Source organism: Bemisia tabaci, chromosome 5 (assembly GCF_918797505.1).
Source record: "Bemisia tabaci chromosome 5, PGI_BMITA_v3".
Lineage (NCBI taxonomy): Eukaryota > Metazoa > Arthropoda > Insecta > Hemiptera > Aleyrodidae > Bemisia > Bemisia tabaci.
Window position 1 is genome coordinate 44,281,934 of NC_092797.1, and position 24,924 is coordinate 44,306,857.

Sequence of the window (24,924 nt, forward strand, 5' to 3'; positions counted from 1 at the left end):
TGCAGTTCATTACATGTATAGCTCGGAGACAAGGCTTTCGAAAAGTCTCAACGGGAGAAAAACTATATTTAAAATTACAATATGAGCTATTCACGGAAAAAAAGAGGTAGGGGTTAAGTCCCAACTGTTGGATGATATGGACATTCCCAATTAACTGTGGAAATTTAAAAATAAATTAGGTTACTAACCCGAATGTTGCGGTACTACCCCAACTTGGGTTGCGGTGCTACTAAAATTAATTGGATAAGTCCATATCATTCAACAAATTTGGATAGTAGAACAATTTTGGGGGATAACCCGTGACACTTTTTTTCCGTGTTACTTGATAGTGGTCATAACCAAAATTAAATGTATTTTCACGATTAAGTGGTAATTTTCCTAACATTGCGGCAAAATTACCGACATACCTGTAAACTTACCGACGCTGTGATAAAAATACCACTATTATTGCTTATAACTGGAACCAGTTCAGATTTTAAATGGAGCACTAGTAATATGGTAATTTACACCATTGATCTTTTTTTGATGTCACATTTGATATTTTGCTTTTGATAGGCAGAAAAGTGTTTTACATTCGTTGAATACACCATCCAAATATCTCAGAGAGCTACTCACACTCAAGTGTTTATATCTATGGGCCAATGTGTTTTAAGAGCTACAAAAATTCGACAGTCAAGTTTAAGAGGTCGAAAAATTTCAACTTCAACGTCCAAACGGTGAGGCCGTGATACTTAATTAATAAGAGAGATCGGATCATTATAAAATCAATAAACACAGGTCGTTACACGCACCTGTCACTATTTAAGCCGGCTTCAAAGATAACTTGAAGGGCTTGAAGGAGGATGATAAAAGTCTGAATTAATTAAGCCTGTGGTAAAGTTACCTGTTCACGGCCCGTGTATCGTTGCTCCTTTGACGTAAGAACTTATCTCAATTTCCACGTGAGCCTTGTTTTACATATAAATCCATGCTTTATATGGCGCATGCGGGAATCGAGATACGTCCTTACGCCAGAGGAACACCGATATTTGCATTCTTACCATTTGGTGGACTCGTGATTTTCGTACACGCTACGGAAAATCTGCCGTGCTTAAGAAAAACGCCGTATGAACATCCGGGAGTTGCCAAATTTCCTCTAATAAAATGATCATTTTTGAGGATATTTATAGATATGTTTTCTTGAAATTTGCATATGATTCAGATCTGACTGCGAATGAAATTATCTAAAAAATTGGAGGAATAATATACACACATTTCTCTGTAAATTCGTATTTTATCAAAGGAAATTTGGCAACGTCAGGAGGTTCATACGGCGTATTTCCTTAGCACGGTAGAAATTATCCTCGAGTGTTCTACTACGCACGGTCTCGATTGTAAAGTCTCCAATCCTCATTCGTAATTCATGCGGCGACTGCATCCTCGTGGAAGCTGTCTCCGAGAAAAGTTTTCATGGAATCAAAATACTCAACATCGTAATGTTGATTACTGTCTCCATTGGGTAGGGGTAAATGTTTGGTGGGCCACTAGTGATTTTGTATATAAATAAGGGAATTTATCATATTTTTGCAGTGTCTAGTGCTGAGTGCAACATGTTTTCTTGACTGGAAATGACCGCAAAAATTCCCGAGCACCACTCTAAGTATCTTGGTAAGTGAATGATGGGGGTCAAGGTAAATGATATTTTTTGGGGTTTGAAGCTACAAAGAGCGATTTTGAATCACGAGAAAAGAAATACAAATTTTCCTCTGAAAATATTTGCCATTATTGAGCCTCCTGTGAAAACTTAATCATTTTTCACATTCTTCAATTTTAACGAGATTTGTGTACTATTCTACGTCTGCAATATCTGTTATCTTTCAATCTCGAGAAAATAATCGTGATTAATTTTTTTTCTCTTAAACGAATCATCAAAAAGTGTTTTTCTTTAAAATTTATAAGTGAACTCGGAGAAACATACATCAGATCGTGTTAAATAAGACTCATACTGTTGATATTTTGTTTCTGTGATTGAAATATTTGACCTATTCGCATGCAAATTTCAGAGAGTGTTTTGAAGAAAACAAAGACTTATTAAAACACATTCCAACGGTAACGATAGTTAGTATTAACAACAGAGAAATAAATACGGTTACAAAGTAAATACAAAAGTACGGATGCAATACTTTTTTAAATGATGACTTGAGTTTATTTGCTACGGAATTACCCTCTTTTTTAATTTTTTTATCCCTACAGTGTAAGAGAAAAAAGGCTTTAAGCAAAATTGATGGTCTTTAGACGATATTATCAACAATTTATCATATTTTAAGCATATTGACTATTCTTAAGTGATGGGACCGTAAGTCGTTTAATGCATATTGTTACAGTAGAGTTATTTCTCTCCGGTATCATCAAGAAGGATGATGTTATCTATTTCTATTTCCAGCCAAAATCACAGCCATATTAAGAAGATGGGTCTTGAGAAAAAATCAGAATCACGAACAGTTCTTGACGTAGGGGTAAATGAAGATATTCCTGATTTTTCAGATGAAAACTATGAGCCACATGATCATGAACCGGATGGCAAATCAGCCTCGTAAGTCATTAATGAAAGTTAATTACATTCACTCATTCCGTCACGCATTGCTTCTCAATCTCAATACTTAGTTGAAGATTTTAATTATGACCATGGAAATAATGAGAGATTTTCAACGTAGGACCAAGAAATAGAGTATTTTGTCAAGCTCAACACCGTAAAAAAAGTTTAAGTACAAGTTCAACAATGAATTCGTAAAATGATACATTAATGCAAAAACGAACTACGCAAAGTGCTAGCGAATCTGGCCAACCACCATCTAGTGGAAGCAGTGCGTCTTGAGCTCAATCCTCATTGGCTGCATCACCTGGCTGTGAGTAAGGGCGGCAGCCAATGAGGGGTCACTGCTCTAATTGGACGGTGGTTGTTTACCGCCACAACCGTAAGATGGCTCCCACTGGATGATGGTTGGCTACCGCAGCAATCTTTTTTATTGAATTATTTTGATGGAATGAATAGATAGTAGATAGTAAAATGAAATAAGGAATTGTTTTATTATAAAATACTTAAATTACCATCAAAACTTTAGATGATTAGTCGAAAAACTTTTATGCATCGTCAATTATTCAGTTTATTTGAGGTTTCTAATTTTAAATATTTTTACATTTTTATGTACTAAATCTTTCGAACTCAAGCCAGTAACAAGCCCAAATTTTGAGATTGTACATGCTGTCTTATTCTATTAATTCTATTTGCTTCTATCATTTTTTTCACAGATACTTTCAGGCATTCAGCGTCTTGATGAAAGCTAGTTTAGGAACCGGTATACTAGGAATGCCGAGAGCTTTTTACAAAGCAGGATACATTCTCGGTACAATAAGTACAATAATCTCTGGAGGATTAACAATACTCAGCGTTCATTTAATCGTATGTTCACTTGTATTTCGAATCAATTTAGCAGAAAGGGATTCATTTTGTTTTACTGAGACCCTTTTATGGAGAAAGAGATTTAAAGGGATATTTCAAATATTAATTCACGTCTTTTTTTGGGCTGTATTTTTTAGCAGGACGATTAGTTACTTCAGTCTAGCTAAAAATTACTCAATTTAGTTTGGTTGCAAAAATAGCTCAACTTTTTTTTACCTTCTCTTTATCTTTGCTTTTTCCGCAGAATAGCAAGATCCGAGCTTTGTCTACCATTCTTTTACCTCTTGATACATTACCCCGCCTCTATTTGGCCCATTCTTCTGCAGTAGCATTTACAGGAATGATATTCTTGCAAAATGACAAATGAATCATCCACTCACTCCACTCACAATCTGACAAGTTTCAATTGAATACTCTGTGACTATCTCTGAATTTCCAATTTTCCGTATTCATGCAGGAAAAAAAATCATCTCTCGAGAAGTTAAAGACAAAGTTTACTCTCGGATACAATGTAATTTTACTGAGCTCAGTTTGATTTGTTATTTTAGAGAGCCTCGCTTTTACGATGCGCACGTGGTTGGACGTTTTGTCTCAGCCATGAATAATTAAAAATAACGAGACAGTTTGAGAGCATGCTCCTATCTCTGAAACTTGCTCTTGAAGACAAGACTAATCCTTTTGCCCATAACTCCATCGCTGCTTTTTAGACAAATAAAACTCTTGGGAGTTTTCACAATTGCACTTTTTGAAGGGTTTCAAAATCCACTTTCAACTGCACGAAAATGTAGTAAAACTGTATTTTAGCGCTAACATGAAAAAGAGCTTTAACACAAGAATAGACATAAATTGTCCACTACAATATGATTACAATATACCTTGCCTGGAACTGGATTCATTGTGCCTGGCGAAAAATATTTCAACAGATGAAGCTTGATGAAGCTTTAAGCGAAATGTGTAATATTAAAGCACAATGAAGAACCTGAATTTGTTTTCCATCAATTTTCACGTGGTTAAATCCATTCAGCTCAATAACTTCAAAATGCCATTAATAGTTTATTCTTGGCCATGGTATTTTTTTTTAGTTTACCGGTGGAATTGTCGTTTCACGCACACAAAGAAACGAAACCTCATAGCAACGTTGCCAAATTTTCACTCGTAAATTGTGTATTAAGTAGAAAATTGTTCCTTCAAATGAGGAAAGGGAAATATGTGTTCATGCACTGCGAAGGGGAAATATGTCTTCGTCTACTGCATTCACTATATTACTAATTAATGTGCTTGAAGTGATCGCATATTAGAAGTCTCATTTCAAGAAAAATCATTTTTGCCATCTTAAAAGTCGTTTGGAGTTTACGCTGTTTGTGCGCACTTCCACAAATGTCTATTGTTTTCCTTTGACGTTTTCACAGGCAAGAACAGAACATGAACTGTGCAGGCGGAAAAGAATACCGCGTATGACTTATCCTGAAGTAGCCGAAGCTGCATTTGAAAAGGGCGTTTTCAGACGTTTTAAGAGGGTTTCAAGGTAAATGATACTTACCGCTCATCAACTGACGGTTGAATGATGCAAAGGATTCAGGGCCGGATTAAGGGGGTGGTCACATGGGCCACGGCCCTTGGCGGCAAATCTAGGGGACGGCAAATTTTGCAATTTTTTTAAATGTAGTATGAAAAAAAAATAATCGAATTCAGAAAAAAAAAAAAAAAAATACAAACGAGAAAAGGCGACAAATGTCTCATTTCCTGAGAGTATAGTACGAGGTCTGTTAGATTAGAAACCGGATTTTGGTCATAACTAGCTCACAATGCGTCCAAATTACGTTTTCTTGAGCTTTCCTGGTAGCTGGAAATATACTTAAGAACGCTACGTTCACAGATTTTGTTTATTTTGATCAGTGTTTATTCTGTGTTGTCTTGAATACGAGTAAGTCAGGTGCGTTTTGCGATTTTCATCATGCGATCTCTGATAGAGCAAAGATTCAACATTAAATTTTGTTTTAAACTCTGTATACCTTGTACCGAAACGTTTGGTATATGCTAAGTAAAGTTTACCATGATCATTGTATGAGATGTTCCCACTGTTTTGAATGGGTTAAACGATTCAAAACTGGTCAGGAGTTCGTCAAAGATGAGGAGCATGGGAATCGACCCTCAACAGCAACTGACATTTGTCACGTGGAAGAAATGCGGGCAAAAGTGCTCGAAAACGGTCGTTTCGAGCTTGTTGAATAGAGTAATATTTCTGAAGGCTCTGTACATACAATTTTGATAGAAAATGTAGACACGCATCGAGTTTCAGGTACAATTGCCCCTTGATTGTTGTCCGTTGAACGAAAATCCAACCAAATGTCAATTTCCCTTTAGCTGCTTGAACGTTCTAACAGTGATCCTACATTTTTGGATAGGATCATTTTCGGTGATAATACTTTAGTGTACGGCTACAATATGGAGAAGAAACTCCAATCGTCCTTTTGGGTTGAAAAATGTAGTGCAAGACCGAAAAAAGTTCGGTGAAACATAAAAATCGCAAAACACCCTTGAGGTTGCCTTACTTCAAGCCACATACCAACGACACTAATCAGGATTTTTCAAACTCGTGAACGTAGCGTTCTTAAATATATTTTCAGCTATCAGAAAAGCTCAAGAAAACGTAATTTGGACGCATTGTGGGCTAGTTATGACCAAAATCCGGTTTCTAATCTAACAGACCTCGTAATTTCTAATTTTGTCGTCTTTCAGTGATACAAAAGACAGCACCTTTAATTAGTCGAGTTAAGAGAGAAACCAAACACACAATTTGGCCTGGAACGGCGCGATTTAGGGAGAAATGATGACGAGAACTTGAGATGAAAAGGAGAAGCCCTCGGTGCGGCAATTGGCATGTAACACATATTAGCACCATCAAGACTGCACGAATACTTCACGCATTGCATCAAACACAGTGCGGTTATTATGGTCAGCGTGAAAAGGATAGCGCCTACAAGATTGCGTGAATACTTCACGCATTGCGCCAAACACGGTGCGGTCGGCGCGGCGCGGCGTCGGAAGTTAAAATCATTAAACCAAATTTTGTGTTTGTTCTTTCATAATTTTTTCGTTCATTTCTTATGATTGGAAGGCCTTGTCCATTAGAGATAGGTTTACGAAACTTGACTATCGCGCAAAGTTCCGTGACCTTTTGCTAGTAGTGTTGACAGGGCTTTCCCAAAAAATGTGTTCAACACGAGTAAACACGTCTTATGCACCCCTCCCCCGCTGGCACGTTCACTTGATGGTTTTTATTGATGTCTCAAAACGAATGAGAAGGGGGCGGCAAAATCCTTGCGGCCCATGGGCGGCAAGTAGGAAAATCCGGCCCTGAAACGATTAACATTTTTTGGAAGCCTAACAGAAATATAATTTAGTCAGTAAAACTAACCCTCTGGTAAAGTGAAAATCGCACGAACCATGTTAATGTCGCAGCCAAATAGTAAAATCAGGCATTTTGTCAAATGCCTTGGCAAATAGTCAAATATTCTAACTTAGATTGAAATTCTGATTCTTTTCCTAATTTTAGACAAAATAATTCATTGCTCCTGCGAGAAAAAATTCTCAGTAAAAATTTGCACACACAATAGTATTTTAAATGACTTTTAGCTCCTGAAGAGACACTGATCTTGAAATTTTTAGCATGTCGTAAAATACAGAATTTTTGGAATTTCAACATTTATAAATATGAGAAGCAATTGAAGAGGAAGAGACAAAAAGAGTTCATAGGTTTGATGAGTTATTTTTCCAAAAATAGTGAAAAATCGTGAGCTCTTCGCCATAAATTCACAAAATTTTGTAAACAGTTATTTGACCATCTGCCTAGGCATTTGACAAAATTCCTGATTTCACTATTTGCGTGCGACATTAACACCGTAAAGATCGTCCACCTTGTCATTTTTTAAGGCGTTTAAGTGCAGGGTCGTCTTGTCTTTTTCATCTGTATGCCTAAATATAGCCGTTACGGTATTGGAGAAAATCGATAAACAGGATAAACTTTTCCTAAACAGAGTTCACTTTCTTTTCCTCCCATTCTTGTTTTTCCAAGCTGAGGTGTTTACCCGTGAAAGACTGTGGGATGAAGCTAGATGGTACCGTGTGGTTAAAACATTGGTAGTAATTCCATTCTTACTACCACCTCAAGATATTTTAAGAGTCTTCCATTAAAATTCACAGAAAGATCATATGGAGAAAAATAATAATAAATGTATCTTTGTAATCAATGACAAATTCAATTATCTTTGAATAACCGAAAAGAACATGCATTTTAATAAAAAAAAATTCTCTTAATTTTAGAAGGAATTATTCATATGGAGCAATTCTCTTTTTATCAAAGTAAATCTTTTCCTCAGCCAATTTTTTTTTAGTTTCAACTAAAAATGAAATCTTGTTAAACAATTGAAAACAGTTTTTAAACAATGTTTTCGGCGAGCAAAAGGATCGCCGGATTGGAGTGCTTAATCTTACTTAATTTTTAAACAACTAACCGAATTCCTTTTCATTTTCAGAAATATATGTTTTTATGGTTTGGTTTTAACGGAATTTGGAACCACCGCTGCGTATGCGATTGCCATTGCTGAAAATTTAAAAGCGGTAAGCTCTCATATTCATTTGTTCATGTGGCAGTCTACGATATGAAAGATCCTATAAGGAATGAAAATGAGGCTCGTGCAGAGAGGTTTTTTGTGAAGTTGGATGAAGAAATTGGGATTTGAGTTTTTGATCGGGATTGGTCTAAATAATAAATTATGAAAGACAGACATTTTGAAATTTTTTTAAAAATCATTTTTCATAGCTACGATTTTTGAACTGCGAACGTTAAACCATCACGAACAAAGGTAAAAAGATCATCATTTTCGGGTGTTCGGCATCTACGTCTTTTTTCCTGTCGATGGTCACATATTTCAATTTAAAGGTGGTGTTTACTTTTGTTTACAAAATAAAATTACTTTTTTTTCGGCGCCAATAAGGAATTAGCACCCCACATAATCTATCATTTCGTCGTTTCCCCCGCAAAAGAATGTAACTACATTTCAGTACTGCCAAATTTCCTTTTTGCAAATTGCAATCTTACCGTAGATTATGTGGCATTTCCAACTGAAACTGAATTACAGGGTGGAATTAAGTTGGACAGAACTTAACCCGAAGGCCTCTTACATTCTAATGTGAGCCTATATTGATTTAATATTTACAATTTAATGTGCTTCCCCCTTGTAAAGTTCAATTTTGCAACCTTGGAATGGAGTTACGTTCCCACCACTGAAAAACGACGATGTTTTAAATTTTTTCCTTTTGACATGATTTCCAAGCTTGTATGTATGAAGATCCTACTGTACGGTACAATACTTCGACGAGGACTATGCCAGTGTCCAAGGTCTGACGAATTTTATCTATGAACAGAACCCTTTGAGAACCAAGATGGCGAATATCCTTGATCTCCAATAATTGAAAAATGGTCGAATGATTCATGATGGAACGATCCAATCTCTGAAAAGACACTTCTCCGCTAAAATAAAACTCGTGCAAAGTCTCCATATCCTTACCTTGTGTGCCACGGCCCACGCCTACCGCGGCTAGCGGCTCTGCGAATCACCAATGGGTATATTTTCTGTTACAGGTCTGTGATAATAACTTTTCCCCGGCTCCTCTGAGATTTTACCTCCTTTGCCTCTTGGGACCCTTAGTTGTATTATGCTGGATAAAAAATCTGAAGTCGCTAGCACCGGTGACATCGTTAGGGACTTGTTGCAGTATTGGTTGCATCGGCACTATCTATTACTTCATATTCTCGCAGCCAATCTCGCTCGAACACAGGAAGGCGTCCGGGTCATTTAATGACTTTGCCCTCTCCTTCGGGACTACCTTGTTCGCACTGGAGGCTTTCCCAGAGGTAGGTTTAGCACTTGAATTTGTAGGCTTAACAGATGGTTTTACTGCTGATCTTGCGGTTGATTAACTATCAAAATACGAGTATTTAACTCACAGCGTAGCCAACCACAGAGAAATACCAGACGAATCGGTTTTTGGTAGAGAGGCGTGATACGAAAATTTTGAATTTTTTGCATGTTTGCCTTTTTCAGGGTACTTACACATTTCCTAAACTTTTTTTTTTTTTTTTTTTTTTTTTTTTTTTTATTTTTTTTTTTAAAAAACCTCTAAATTTTTGACTGCTTCTAAAGGTTTTACCTCCATGCTCTTCTCAAGTTACAAAAGTGAGTCGTAACACTGTCAAGACTCTCCTTTAGGCCTATGGTTCTACGTTCAATTTTGATGAGGCAACGTATACCGATGGCTAAAGAGCGAAAACACTTATCTGCAAAGTGGTGTCTCAAAATTTCTGCTACCTACTATTGTAGTGTTTAGGAGAAAAACAAGTCGACTGTACAGCTTGAACTTTTTGCGGAATATTCTGTGAGTGGAGAAGAAAAATCAAGGAAGCTTTCAATAATTAAGTTGACCAGGATGAAAAAATAAAGTATGACAGGAAGTCTGCAACGTCGCAAACGGAGGTACGAGCTTTTGCACTTTGGCTCTCCATACCTTAATGCTTAAATTTGGACCGTATCTAGTCGTCGCCCTCCTGACATAAGGGTGTAACTATATTTCGCGATGAACCTCGCCGTCCATGTAACTTGATGCTTATTTAAGCTCATCTCAAATTGCAGTTACGCCTTTTTGTCAGCCAAGCGATGCAGTGGTCCACCTGGAAGTTTTTGATGCCGTCAGCGTCTTTTTTGTGAAGTTTTGATGAGGAAATATGCCTCAAAGACGTCTAATTTTCACAGGTAAAAAATCTCTTGGATCCGGAGTCCAGACTCTTATAAAATTTGATTAGAAAAAATACTCTTGATTCAGTCGAATTTTTGCTTGAATCGATGAGAAAAAAGCGAAAATTAAGAGGCTTGGTTCTCGATGCAAGCGAAAGTCCCATTGAATCAAGAATATTTTTCTTGTCAAATTTTATAAAAGTTTGGACGCTGGATCAAAGAGGTTTACGTTGTGACTTTGAAAATCTTGATGGCAAGTAGCTATAATAGAATATTCTGATACTACGTTTTAATTCCTGGTTATTTTTTTGGAGCAGCTACATTCTCACCCAGATTCATAATACTCTCGCAGCCATGTAGCCCTGACGGTAAAAAAACAATTTTTTTTTAAAAGAGTTATTCTGACCAGTCCTGTTTACTTACAGATTCTGCCGATTAAAAATAGGATGACAAAACCGGGACAATTTGGATCCACTTTCGGTGTGCTCAACGCAGCAATGGTTCCCAACACTGCATTGTGCGTCGTTTTCGGGGTTTTCGGGTATCTAGCCTACGGAAAAAATACTCTCAGTCCCATCACTCTGAACTTGCCACAGACCGGAATGTAAGAGACCACAATAGTATCCTAATCATCTTACAAAATTAACAATTCATATTCTGTTAAGTTGTAATTTTCACACGTCGTAAGCAAAAGGTCGAATCTTGAACATAGAGAAAAATGTCTAGGAAAATGGCCAATTGTTCTTATTCAGCTTACAAAAGTCTGTTTCTGGAGTTATAATTTGAAGGATTAAATAAAACGGACTCATTTAGAGCGTTATCACCTGATATCCGCAAAATTCATGGAATTTAGCCCAGTAGATTGCTTGAACAAACCATGACTAAGAAATGAAATCTTCTAAAATATGTAACATACGTGTATGATGGTTGCGAGTTACATTCATCCACGAAAACAGCAATTTCTTAATACTTCTAGGAGTGATCAGAGCAAAACGGAAAGACACATTTTAAGAAATCCTTTAATTTCAGGGTTGGAGACCTAATCAGGTTCCTCTTGGGTGCATCCATCTTCATGTCTTATCCAATCGGCAATTACGTTGTTGTTGAGCTTCTTTGGCACAAGAATTTGAAACTGAGATACGAAAAAATACCAGATTATTGGGAGTACGTCTTCCGAACATGCGTGACGTGCACTAACAGTAAGTATTATTTCCTGCAAAAAGTAAAATAAATATTTATATATATTAAGAGTACTCCCTATCTTTCTAAAAAAAAGTACAGCTTTACCATATATTAATGCAAGATGCAGTTACAAATTTTATTAAATATTTGCTCTGACGGAATTAAAATTGGCACATGAACATTTCCAGCATGGGGAAGTATAGGTACGTGCATTTAAGATGACCTCTTTTTTTAAACTTTTTATATTTTTCCAGTCTTATGCTGCATCGCTGTGCCCAACTTGGAGCTAATCATGTCGTTGGTGGGATCTCTCATGGTGCCCGCTCTCGAGCTATGGCTACCTGCCATCATGCACACTATCACGTTCTGGAATGAATACACGGGGATTAAATTCCTCATCTACGTGATAGGGCCCTTCATCCTCTGTATGGTCACCGGCTTTTTTGCTCTGGTCGTCTCTCTCAGCACCACTGTCTTTGAGATCTACCAAACATTCTAGTTATACTATTTCGATAATGTTGAATGTTTGTCTTGTAACGATATTGTTAATTTTGTAAATAATTAATATACATTTTTGTACAGTCGTATAGTATATTTGTCATTCATTTTCCTTTAGAACCAGGGGCCTTTGGGTGAGAGCAATAATATAAGGAGACATAGTGTTCGCATGCTCAACGGAGGACACCCAATATTTTCAATTAGCTGAACCGTTCATGAAATAGCTTACTAGGACATTCCGGCGTCTACCAAAATGGTAGATGATACATGCAGATGATAAAAAATGACGGAACGAAGAATTTTAACAAAATTTGGAGGTTCCGTTTGGTATTTTTTATAAAATCTGGCAGAACCCTTCCTTGCAAAGGGGCCTCTAATCCTATTTTTGGCGAAGCCAGTCCCTCGATAATTGAAAGTTAGTATGACATAACAAGAGTAGCCTAAATGCATGAAAATACAATTTTTTTTACTAATTTAATTGACATACCACTACATTTCGGAGTGAGAACCATGTACAACTTACAAAGACAAAGAAAATTAACAAAACACAGTAAAAAAATTACATAGTTCGGTTGAGAGAGAGAGGTCAGATGATGTGAGAAGGAAATGACAATTGGAATGCCAATTTGGCTACTCTTGTTAGGTCATATCTAATAGATGCAATAATGCAGAATATTACAAGAAAGTCAGTCCGCTTCTGCTGTTATAGGGCATTGATTGACAATCAATGTTTTTTTATCATTAAATAAATGGATTTCCTTTTTCAGTTAAACGTCTATGGACGCATATGTAAATACTCTTTTTGCACGATTCTGAAACATTGCGTCACAATTTTCAAAATCATACCCAATAAATCGATTAAGATTATCCAAAATTAATTCGAAGGCCTTATGACTTGTAGAAAAAAGTCAAAACAGAGTCAAGAATTTTCGTTTACGTATAAAGCCGCTTTTATAGTGCTCTCTAGCGCTCTGCGACACCTAGCCACCAGAGTCCCCTATCCTCTCAAACTCCCGAATTTTCGTTTCTGAGCTGAAATTCATGGTCTGAAAAGAGGACTGATTCCAAATTTGAAGAGGCGTCGGTTTAATTGCTCAAACAAGGAAATTTGACCGATAAAATAATTCACAGACTCCTTATACTATTCAAAAAGATAACAGGCGTCTGGTTCGGTAATCAAAATAAGCAAATGCAAACTTGAAACGAAATCCCTCGTGTTCGAAACGAATGATTTTTCCGTTTATAACATTGTTTCACCTCGTGATCATAAAAGCTTTTAACTAATTCCTCTCTTCACACTTATTTTCGATCGAGAACTCTTTGAAAAAGTTATTTTGACTCATTTTATCCACCATCACACAAAACTGCTGCTTCTATACACGCGTTGAAGTCTATAATTCTTGGGTAAGTAAATCATATCGAGTACTAAAACTGGTGATTCATATACATGTATGTGCTAAATTGATTTATATGTTATCAAATTTCAAAATTGTTTGTTTAATGTCAAACAAATCACTGCTCTCATGTTGCAGTTCGTATTTAAAGATACGTCGCAGCAGAGGACCTTCTCTATAATATTTTTGAGACTGCGGTAAAATTATTTTGAACACTTAATTGTTCTTGTTTGTCAATTTTGAAGGTAGGTGCGTTCAGCCAAATTAAGTTAAAAATTAAATTGATTCCTGTTATTCCCATATATTTTACAAAATTTCAATCTTCCCCTGTTTGTGTGTATTAATAATTTCACTTATGTAGTTTTCTATATATTTGTTGGTTTGTTGTTTTTTCACCGAGTTTTGCTTCTTAGTTTCTTAGTTTCTTAGTTTTTTTGTTTTTTGTTTTTTGTTAGCAAATTTAGGAAGTATTCACGACGTCTATGCTTTCTCATACTTCAGAGGACTAATCATTCAACCCTAATATTTAATTAGAATATTTTCCGTTCCTCTTTTTTCTGGTGATCCCGCACGAAATTTACAAGATTTTGGAGCATATTGCAAGTGTATTTACATTTCATCACAGACGCACCAATCAAAGAAATAATAAATTATACATTTAAAAAAGTATTTAAAATAAAGTGTATTTCTATTGCAACTTTGAAATATTCTCTTATATTGTCCTTTGAGAGAAAATATGACCAAAGTATCTCTTTCAAATTTTCGACGATTATTTTTGAATGATTGAAAAAATTCACAGATAATTTCTAGAGAAAGTATTGATCTTTTTTTTACAAAAATAAAACATAAAGAGGAGCCTTGCAATGTCACAATCGTAAATACGTTTTTTCGTATTTACTTATCAACGTATCCATTGGATCTTGCTGGGTTGAAGCTTATTTATTATTTTTCTAGACAGGAAGGCTGAGCTGTGATGGATCGTATAGAATCAAACTCTAAAACAGCCCTTGACGCAGCAGAACACACGGAGTCCACTAATTTTGATGAAAATATGAGCCACACGACCACAAACCGACGGGTAAATCTGCCTCGTAAGTTGTTACAACTTTATACAGGAACGTTGTGGCTTCCAAGGCAGAAAAATTGCATCCGTCAAGATAGAAGGCGCATCTTGCTTGAAGTCAAACACATGTTTGATTCATCCAGTTGTCTTGGCTGTCTAAGTCTAAAGATTAAAATCTCAAAATCGATTGAAAAATAAAACTGTAATAAAAATTAGTTTAGTAGGTAAATTTTTTAGTTCATCGTAAATCTAACGGTTAAATAATTTAGTTCTCGCATGTCTGTATCTGAAATGGAATATGGAATGTGTATCGAATGTTATTTTAATTCATCGATGCACAGATTCTTCTCGGGTTACTTAAATGATGACGGAGTTAGCATCTTGTTAATTCAACATCACATTCTTTCTTTATAGTGACTTTGTGGGCTTAATTTCTGTTGTTGACTTGTATCTGATTTTCTTTTCACACTTCAATATTTTTAACAATTTCTATGAAATAACCGGAATCGCCTATCTAATTTTTAACCATTTGTTTAGCAGAAAGGAATCAAGCCACATTAGTTATTGCACAATTTAACTGGGGAATTTGAGAATTTCATTTCTTAAAAGAGAACGTTTGTGCAGATTCTTTTGAAAATTTTAGGGAATTTGCTTCGTACTGTGCAGAAAATTCACTGAAATCTGCACTAAAATCCGCACACCGTTTTCATGTAAAAATGTAATTTTACATGTTAAATTTGGCAATAACTGATGTGACTTGGTTCCTTTCTGCTTGCCGCGGTGCAAATGAGACCCTACGTGTACCTACGTGAGATACTTCCAAATATAAGTATATAGTTCATTCAAGTTCAGTTCAATGTGGTTATATGTATAGTGCGGTGTTTGATTTGATTAGACTAATTTTTAATTGATGTTAAAAACCAATCCTCTGGTTACAGCGAGTATACTCGCGAATTGCTAAGAAAAACTTTTCCAAAATTAACACTATTCCAATTCTTTGTTCTATAGAAATTTTGCAGCAATATCACTTCTGATCAAATCTGTTGTCGGGACCGGGATCTTAGGAATGCCCAGAGCTTTTTACAATGCAGGCTACATTCTCGGAACATTCGGCACGATATTCATCGGAATAATAACAGCCACTACCTCTCATTTAATAGTGAGTTTAACTGAGTAGTTTTTCAAGAATAATATCATCAGACTTCAACACAAAAATCATAGAATCACGGAAATCTATGGGGATAAAAAAATTTAAAGTCGGTTTGATCCAAGATTGAATCGATTATTGGAAATAGGACTTGAAATAGGACTTTTAAAATTAATTCTACCCCCATAAAACTAATTATCTTTTAAATCTGATTTATCAGTAAACCCCCTCCCACTCCTCTACCCACCCCTGTGTCTTCTTTTAAGACAATAATTGTTGGAAATTCAGAGATCAGAAAATACTTATAAAATATTAAGGGTTCACTGAAACTTATTTAGGATGAAAGATATGACAGGATGGTGTATATTATTCACTGACGTTTCAACTTGTTGCACAACTGTTTTTACAGGCTGAATCGGAACACGAGTTGTGCAGGAGGAAAAGAATTCCTCGCATGACTTATCCTGAAACAGTCGAAGCGGCGTTTGAACCAGGGCCCTCGAAATGTAAGACGATTTAAATATATTGCAAGGTAAAATAAAACAGTTTGTAATTTCAATGAACTGAATTCAATTGGTAATTATAAGAGAAAAACTGTTTATAACAACTTCGCAATGGGTCTATCGTACACAAGATAAACATTGAACAGTCAACTGAGTACTTTTTCAACATGGAAAATCGTGCCAAAGTCACACGTTGAGGCTCTGCATAATTTAAAATATCTAAAATCCACTCTTGAACGCACAAATTGCGTAGTCTATATCACGGGTTTTTCACATTCACCTCCAAAGAGGGTAGTTTTTTTACCGTCTACAGTCTACTATATACGCTCAGAGAGAACAAGGTGGTTGGTTCACATTCACCTTCGAGGAAAAGAAGGCCAAAAATTGCTATAGAATTCAAAATTTTGATTTCTAATGAGTATCAATGCAAGACTGAGGAGGAGAGTGTTCATTTCCGGCAAATGCATTGGAATATTAAGTTGAGGTCACGCTGAGAGATCTATAGCAATTTTTGTATTTTTAGACTTCGTCAGTAGATCACTCTGGTAAAAGAGAGACCAGAGAGAGAGAGAAACCTACTACTAGCAATTAAACGAACAATCCTGCAAGACCTTTCAACCTTACTTAAGGGGTTGTTTTCTCCTTATTTGTTTACACTATAAACACACATGTTGCGAATTAGTTAAAAACAAACTAAAGAAAAATGTGAAACAATTTTCGAGATTCTTTGTTTCTTGTTAAGTTCAGGTTTTTTTTCGTCTCTCTCTGAAGAAGCATAATTTCCGGTGACTAAAAAAAACTGTTCGTGGACATGGTAAATTTGAAAAAGCACAATACGAGTGATGCGTTAATAATGCGTCAAAGAGCAGATTTAAAGATGTGCTCAACGTGCATTCAGAGCAATTTGTATACGCAGAGAGTATTCACCTGGTTGTATCCTATCCACCCAACAGACTCGTTGCAATCCGTTTGCGATGGGACAACTTAATTAGAATTTTACTCTAAATAAGGCATGAGAAATGTTAAGAAGTTCATGATTAATTGTGTTAATGAACAGTATAAAATACTTGGAATAGTTCCTTAGTAGAAATGGGGAGTAATTTTTGATAATAATTGGTTGATGCACCCAAACAACGCCTTATAAAATTATCAGAGTGAAAAACAAACGTTAGAATTCAGGAAGTCGAAGTTTTACACAAACTGCACGAGTTCAGTTTCATCTTCTTAAATAGACAGATGATCATACATGGGTTTCTGGACCGAGAATAGTAACTAAAGAAATGAAATTTTTAATTTTCAGAGTGATCTGCAGTTCGTTTTTAGTAATGATGGAGTTCAGCGGTGGCTGTGTCTATTTGATTTTCATCGCTGAAAATATTAAAGAGGCAAGCTTTTATTTACACGAATAATTGAGTATCCTTTCAAAAAGGTTTTTATTGATTTGTGAAAAGGTCACTAGACAAAGAAATTAAAATCCACTGGCGATAAATTTTTTCAATTTATCTGACTGGTTAAGCAATATTCCAGAATGCTTCACCCAGAAATGGATGAGTTCAAAGTTTTATTTTGAGGTCTAAATCATGTTCAAGAATTAGTGGAGCCATTTGAAGTTAGAAATTGTCGCCTCCAGCTGAAATATAACTCGGAAAAACCATTTATTTGGAATCGGATGTTTGTTCAAAATATTACTCACAAATCTAGGTATCGAGAGAAAAGATAAAAATCGAGCTCCGATTACGTATCAACTATTTTTGGCTGTGTTATTCGTGTGGCCCTCAAAGCACTGATAGAATTAAGACAAACAGATCCCACACAACATTAAATTACAGCAAGGGGAAGGACGTGCGTAGATTACGGCGCAGAGATACAACTATTCGTGCTTGATGGATGTCCGTGATGCATCTGCCGAATTGAAGGCGCTATGGAGCGTGCCGTGTACTTGCAATGCTCCCCTCTGTGTCGCTCAGAACGAGGTCTGATTACGTTTCTCCTGGCTTCAGCTGTGTGGACACTCGATTTTTTCTTTTTTAGAGACCCTCACGTAGTGTTATAGTGTATATTATGGTGCAATAATTTTTTTCAAATACTAACCAATCTAGAGAAAATGTGTGAGTTCGGGAGAGAGCAATTACTGCATCAGAATTTATATACGTTCGCAAACCAACTATTTTTGATACGCCCTCCGTAAGAATCAAGAAAAGAAACTGCTTTATTTTAGCTAAGCTGGCTCAATCTTATTTGCCTTGGTCGTGCAAAAACATGATTTAACTGAAACTACATTTGAATGTAAACTATGATTTTGAAAACCCAAGTATCTCCACGATTGACCTTCCAGTTTCGCTCAGTTTAGTAATTTTGTACTTTTTGCAGGTATGTGACCATTTATTTTCTCCAGCACCGCTGAAATTTTACCTGATCTGTCTTCTTGGGCCACTCACTTTGTTATGTTGGATAAAAAATCTAAAAAATTTGGCACCCGGGGCAACATTAGGCACTAGTTGTGCCACAGTTTGCATTGGTGCCGTATATTTTTTCATTTTTTCAGAGCCAATTTCGTTGGAAGGAAGAAAAGCAACTGGATCACTTAAGAGTTTTGCCCTTTTCTTCGGCACATCTATGTTCGCACTTGCAGCTTTCGCAGAAGTAAGCAAAATATTTCAGAAATTTTTAATTTAGTTTGTTCAATCGTGTCATGAGATGGGGAAAAGCAGGACCGGGTTTAGGCAGGGCCGGATTTAGCTTTTTGCCGCCCCTGGGCAAGCTACATTTTGCCGCCCCTGGGTCTGCAATATTTCGTCACCATATTGTCAACAGTATCCCCCCTCCCCTTCCCCCTCCCTACACTCGCAACTTCCCACGACATCTCATCTTGGCCCCTCCCTCGTGCGCCGCGTGGGCGCGTGCGCGTAGCTACTTCAAAATGCGCCGCGAATATATATAATAGATGGAATGTTAGGGGGTGGCCGCATGGGCCGCGGCCCATGGCAGCAAAAGAGGGCGGCAAATTTTGCATTTTTTTTAGATGTGGTAAAAAAAAAAATATATTCGGATCCAGAAAAAAAATTACAAACGAGAAAAGGCGACAAAATCTCTCATTTCCTGAGAGTATAGTAATTTCTAATTGTGTCGTCTTTCGGTGATACAAGGGACAGCGCCATTAATTAGTCGAGTCAAGAGAGAAACCAAACACCCAATTTGGCCTAGAACGGCGCGGCGCAGGGAGCAATGATGACTAGGACTTGAGATAAAAGGAGAAGTCCTCGGCGCGACGCGGCGGTCGGCATGTAACACATATTAGCGCCTACAAGACTACATGAATACTTCACGCATTGCGTCAAACGCAGAGCGGTCAGCAGCGCAGCGGTCGGCGTGGAACGCACAGCGCCTACGAGACTGCAGGAATACTTCACGCATTGCGCCAAACGCCAATCACACTGCGCAGCTGCGGTCAGAGCGGCGCGGCGCTGCGGAGAGAGTTAACATTATTAAACCACATTTATGTTTGTTCTTTCATAATTTTTTCGTTCATTTCTTGTTATGGAAGGCCTTGTTCACACAGAGATAGGATTACAGAACTTAACTTTTGCGCAAAGTTCCGTGAACTTTTGCTAGTAGCGTTGACAGGGCTTTCACAAAAAATGTGTCCAACACGAGTTACCGCGTTTTATGCACCCCCTCAACTCCGGCACGTTTACTCAATGGCTTTTCTTGATGTTTCAAAACGAATGAGAAGGGGGCGGCAAAATACAGGCGGTCCATATGCGGCAAGTACGTAAGTTCGTCCTGGGGGTAAAGTGCATTTGTATAATCAAGTTGCAATTAGTTGAGCTATCAAATGGTTAATGATGAATGTAGGAGTTTCAATTTTATTCATTTCTTAAAAAATCTTACGCAACAAAATCTTCGTTCACATTACAATAATTCTCCTCGTAATAAAGAGGAGGACGATCTCTTTATCTAAAGAGGATCTTGCGCATCCTCACGAATAATAGAGTTCTCATCCTTCTGAAATAATAGCTTGCTAGTGGACTTAGAATCGAAGATCGTGAAGCTACGCTAATATGTAATGCACAAAAAAGGTTGCAATAATCCGTTGCACCTTTTTTTCTGATTACCAATTCTATGAGTTTTTATTTTTATATGAGAGGAACAGCAGTCATTTTATTTTTTACAATAAAGGTTTCTGAAAAATTGTTTTTTCTACAATAGTACTTCACACTCAGTTCACACTTTACGACTTTTTGCACAGTTAATGCCCATAAAAAATAGAATGACGAAACCGGCAAATTTCACCTCGGTTTGCGGTGTTGTCAACGTAGCGATGGTTCCAATCACACTTCTCTACCTCACTATGGGAATCTTTGGATATTTAGCTTACGGAGCAAACACCCAAAATCCCATTACACTGAATCTGCCACAAACTGGAATGTGAGTTCAAGTTATCACCCTCATTTTCCCAAAATATAAATACAATTTTCAACGGGAAAAATGGCAAAAAAACATTTTCTATTCGCAACGATGCCATTTGCATGTGCATGCATGCGTTAGAAAATGTACGTAATTAGTTCTTTGCAAATCAATTTGTGTCTGATAGAATGACATACTGCGGTCTGGTTATTAGAACTATGATTGACAAACAAGATAAAAGGAGAATGAAGCGATCTTATTGGTTGATACGGGTGGTTTTTATGGACTGAAGGGTTGAAATGAAAGACTTACATCAGGATCTCTCTTGGGTTGCCGTTAATAAGTCCAGTACTTATCTTCTTCGTCTATCGTAATCATCTGCCTCCACCAATGCAATCACTCCATTATATTTTTATCCTCTTCGTCTGTTACGACGTCTACTAATAATTCCAATGATCAATTCGTAGAACTCTTCGACGGGAGAGAAACCTGAGGCATCGCAAGTTATGCTAAGTACAACTCGTTTCATGGTATATTTTTTGAAAACCGTAACACTAAACCTTATTTTTTCGACTCAATATATTTGACGTTAAAGTATTTTTGCACCATCAGATGCCAGGTAAATTTTTGTTTCTTTTGCCAACCTCTGAATATCGATATGGTCGCATTTCTTTCTTGAGAGATGTTTTTTCTGGACATACCTCTTTGAAGTTTGAAATTAGTGAAAGACCAAATTTGTAAAATAATGAAACTTTTCAGCATCGGTGATTTGATTTGCGGGCTACTGGCTGGTTCCGTCTTTCTCAGCTTTCCTATCGGATTTTACGTTGTTGTTGAGGAACTTTGGCACAAGAATTTAAAGTTGAAATTTGGCCGCTCGAAATATTTGGATCAATGGGAGTACGGAATTCGAACGGTTCTAACATTCACTACAGGTACGTCACATGATTACAAACATACAACATGGCATTGTCAAACAAGCAACTGCTCTCCATAAACTCTCTTTTTTAAAGTCTCTGGGTCAATGATGCTCCATTTTTACTGGAACCATTAGGTGCATTTTTTTGACCGAATAGCATACAAACTTGTAAATGAAATCTGACTGATACCATTTTTGCAAACGAAACAGCTATCAGAAGTTGAAGATGGTTAACTGCCAGCAATCAGCGATTTGATCAGCGATCGTCACAATTTGAACTGATTGCATTGGGAAGTCAATTCAAAATCTGGAGTATGATACAAACTGCTACCACTGGAATGAATCAAAATTTGTCTGAAGGAATTTTTTTTGTCTAACAAAAGTTGGTATTGTTTTCACATTTTTGACTTCAGAGACTTAATTTGTTGACGTTGATTTGTTTTCAGTCCTCTGCTGCATTGCGATTCCTAACCTAGAGCTTTTCATGGCACTTGTGGGTTCTCTGATGATGCCCGCCGTAGGCCTGTGGTTTCCGGCTATCATGCACATTCTTACGTTTTGGAATGAGTACACCGGATTTAAACGTGTTCTCTTAATTTTTAAGATTTCCATTCTCATATTTACCGGTGTGTTTGCTCTCGTTGTCTCTGTATCCGTCACCCTTCTCGAAATTTATGAGACAGTCCTCTAATTATAATGATTTCTCGCTCCTGCATCAAAACCATGCTATCTATCTCAATTGCAATGAATTATCACACTTTTCCAAGCCTCTACGTCAATTTAGCGACCCATTACTTTATGGAGGGGAACTCTGTCCACCGATTTAGTCAGTATGATGAACAGGGATGTGCCGTTTTTGAATCTTTTACTGTCAACATTGCTTATAGTGTTACGTACTCTGTATTCTCTGATTCTGATAAAAACTTCCAACAATGTTCTCAATTTTTTTTTTGGAAATTCAGAAACCAAGTCATCGTATTCGACTTACGAAGTTGTACTTTAGTGCAGTAGAATAATTTTTCCAAGTTTAGGTAGCCTTATTTAATGAGTAAGGTCATATGATTTTGGCACTGAGGTCCCAAGTTCAGTTCCCTGAGATCGTAGAAGTTCATGAGAATACTCATAAATTCGTCATATATGCTGTGGATGACTATATGCCACTTCAATATCCTTTCTGTCTAAAAGGAGTCAGCGACGCGGAATAACATAGTCACCCAGTGATTACTCACATACATAAGCTAGCCTAATATTTGAGTAATTACTGGGTGACTATACCTTCAATACGGTCGTATTTCTATCAAACGGAACTATGCTCATCAAGACATGAGCCCTGAGACCCATGAGCATAAGTGCATAATAGGGCTCATGTCATAATGAACATAGTTCCGTTTGGCAGAGATAAGTCCAATTGTAGCTCTCTAATCCAGTTATTTCAAGTTTTACTGAAACTCTTTTAGAACAAGGCATAGTCTTCACACCTGTTTAAAATATTTTTCCCACAATGGTACTTCAAGGTATGATGTAAGTATTCTGAAAAAGCTAAGAATTTACGTGCTTAAGATTCATTTTCATGAGGCGCTCCTGCATGAGAAAAACTCGACAAATCTGAAGTGGAGTGCCAACGTCTTGATTAGTGCGTCAAACTAGTCGATCTGATGTGATAAAACCGTAGACCACATCTACACATCTAGAACTACATTTTATATCTTCTGAACTACATCTTGCTCTTAGGAACTACTAATTTTGGCTTACTCATAAAAGTACTCATCTGTCTCGGGAAACTAGTGACGTGCACATTGTTTGTACTGTAAAATGAGCCAAAAATTGTAGTTTTGTATGTATAAGCCGCTTTTACGGCGCGCTAGGGCGTTCTGGATTTGAGAGGGCGTTCTGCGGTGCCCATCCGCCACAGGAATCTGTCATGGTAGAGATCTTCTGGAAAGCTGGCATCTCTCAATCTATTCACGGATGCCCTCTACCCACCGTTTGGCTGGACGCCCTCTCCGTTTCCTACCTGGGGGGACCCACTCCAACACCTTCTTCAGCAACTTTGCAAAATTGTAGTTTTCTATCGCAAAATGTATCGTCGCTCCTTTGACGTAAGGACGTATCTCCATCTCCACGTGAGCCCTGTGCTCCGTATAATCATATGCTCTCCGAAGCTCACGTTGAAATCGAGGTACCCCCTGAAGTCAGAGGAGCGACGATCTATGCTTGGCTGCTTGCGTTATCCTTGTAACGGGCGAAAGATGCAGATGAATGCCACCTCTGTGTACCCTGCGAATCTGTGCCAGAACCTTTTTTCCCAGATGAATCAAGGTCCATCTGGACGTATTTACGCTAAAAGGAACTATGTGCATAGGGATTGCATGTGACATAGTTCCTTTTAGCATAAATACGTCCATCTGATACTTTCAAGAGTCTGGAGGTGGTGGATGGCTACGTACGGTCCATGGTCTCACCTCTTGAGAAAATGGTTGCAAGAACTCCCTAGCTACGCCCATGATCCTCAATGCGGGAGAGAATACGCGTGATGCACCGGGGAGGGGGGGGGGGGGAACGTGTCACCGTTTCAGTTAACATAATGAGATGCGTGTCGTCTATTAAAATGCCTTTTTATCTCCATCAAACTAATAACAGATATTAGTTACGGATTGCATTAATTCACACATTTTCAAGTGGTTCATTCAGTGAGTAAGCTGTAAGATTTCCAAAAACAGCAGTTTACGTCTTACTTTGTCCGATGGCGAGGCGTGAATTGGACTGAATTTTAGCAATTGAGAACTATAAATTCTGGCTCATCTGGAAAAACACTTATGTGCACAGGGAAACTAATGGCACATACGTTGTTTTTAAACCGGGCTAGAATTTATAGTTCCAATTTGCAAAATGTAGTCCAATTATCGATTATCGATATTTCCCCATTTAAAACTATGGTAAAGTCTCGATTTTTAGGTGTTCGTTGCTAGCACCTCGTTCATCGATCCTTTTCCATAGATTTAAATGACAGATCAATCGATACATCGCAAAACAAGTCACGCCACTGATTTTGTCGTGTAAGGAGATGATCGAACCAATCGTAAAAGTTGGAGCGCATGGAGGATAGGTGGCAATGCGCCGCGCCGCGATTATGATGAGGGTAACAGAAAATTATGAAAAAAAGTTCTGAACGACAATCATAGTTTTCAAACGAGATTGAAAGAACAAAAATCGGACGACTAGTCTTCGAGATAAAGCGCGCTGCAAAAAAATCACCGAAAAAATTAACAGCTGCTTAGTATTTAAATTGTTAAATAAAATCCCGTCAAGTTTCAAATGCTGATTTTACAATATAAAAATGCTGACACAACATTAGAATTTGTTCGTTTTACAGTAGGCGTAGTTAAGTTAGCATTTCTCCGATGGTAAAATCAGCATTTGAATCTTGTCGGACATGTTTTCAACAATATAAATGCTAAATGAACACTTAATTTTCTTTTCCGTGAATGCTCGGGGTCCATCTTTAACGATCGCCATCTTGGTCCCTGTCAAAAAATAAAGAGCTCACAGTCTATATGCTTCCAAATTTCACCATCCTC

The 24,924-nt window shown here is 37.2% G+C and overlaps 2 protein-coding genes across 7 annotated transcripts; both read left to right on the top strand.

The window, feature by feature from the left end:
• The first annotated feature begins 1,370 nt into the window (after window positions 1-1,370).
• Window positions 1,371-11,999, top strand: LOC109032388 (proton-coupled amino acid transporter-like protein acs). The gene is made up of 9 exons (XM_072300792.1): window positions 1,371-1,647; window positions 2,423-2,572; window positions 3,289-3,439; window positions 4,849-4,964; window positions 7,975-8,059; window positions 9,084-9,356; window positions 10,659-10,837; window positions 11,263-11,432; window positions 11,670-11,999. Exons 2-9 carry the CDS (start codon window positions 2,448-2,450, stop codon window positions 11,912-11,914), a joined length of 1,344 nt encoding a protein of 447 aa, XP_072156893.1. The 5' UTR covers window positions 1,371-1,647; window positions 2,423-2,447; the 3' UTR covers window positions 11,915-11,999.
• A 990-nt stretch (window positions 12,000-12,989) lies between these two features.
• LOC109032378 (proton-coupled amino acid transporter-like protein acs) lies at window positions 12,990-22,548 on the top strand. Of its 6 annotated transcripts, none has more exons than XM_072300797.1 (9): window positions 13,057-13,317; window positions 14,262-14,398; window positions 15,379-15,529; window positions 15,927-16,023; window positions 17,321-17,405; window positions 18,391-18,663; window positions 20,270-20,448; window positions 21,187-21,362; window positions 21,793-22,545. In XM_072300797.1, the coding sequence occupies exons 5-9, from the start codon at window positions 17,346-17,348 to the stop codon at window positions 22,035-22,037; spliced, it is 933 nt and encodes a 310-aa protein (XP_072156898.1). In that variant the 5' UTR covers window positions 13,057-13,317; window positions 14,262-14,398; window positions 15,379-15,529; window positions 15,927-16,023; window positions 17,321-17,345; the 3' UTR covers window positions 22,038-22,545. The 6 variants fall into 6 exon arrangements, with proteins under 6 accessions (XP_072156896.1, XP_072156898.1, XP_072156901.1 ...); XM_072300796.1 differs by having other exon boundaries at window positions 13,061-13,317; window positions 15,927-16,049; window positions 21,793-22,544; XM_072300800.1 differs by lacking the exon at window positions 15,379-15,529.
• The last annotated feature ends 2,376 nt before the right edge of the window (window positions 22,549-24,924 follow it).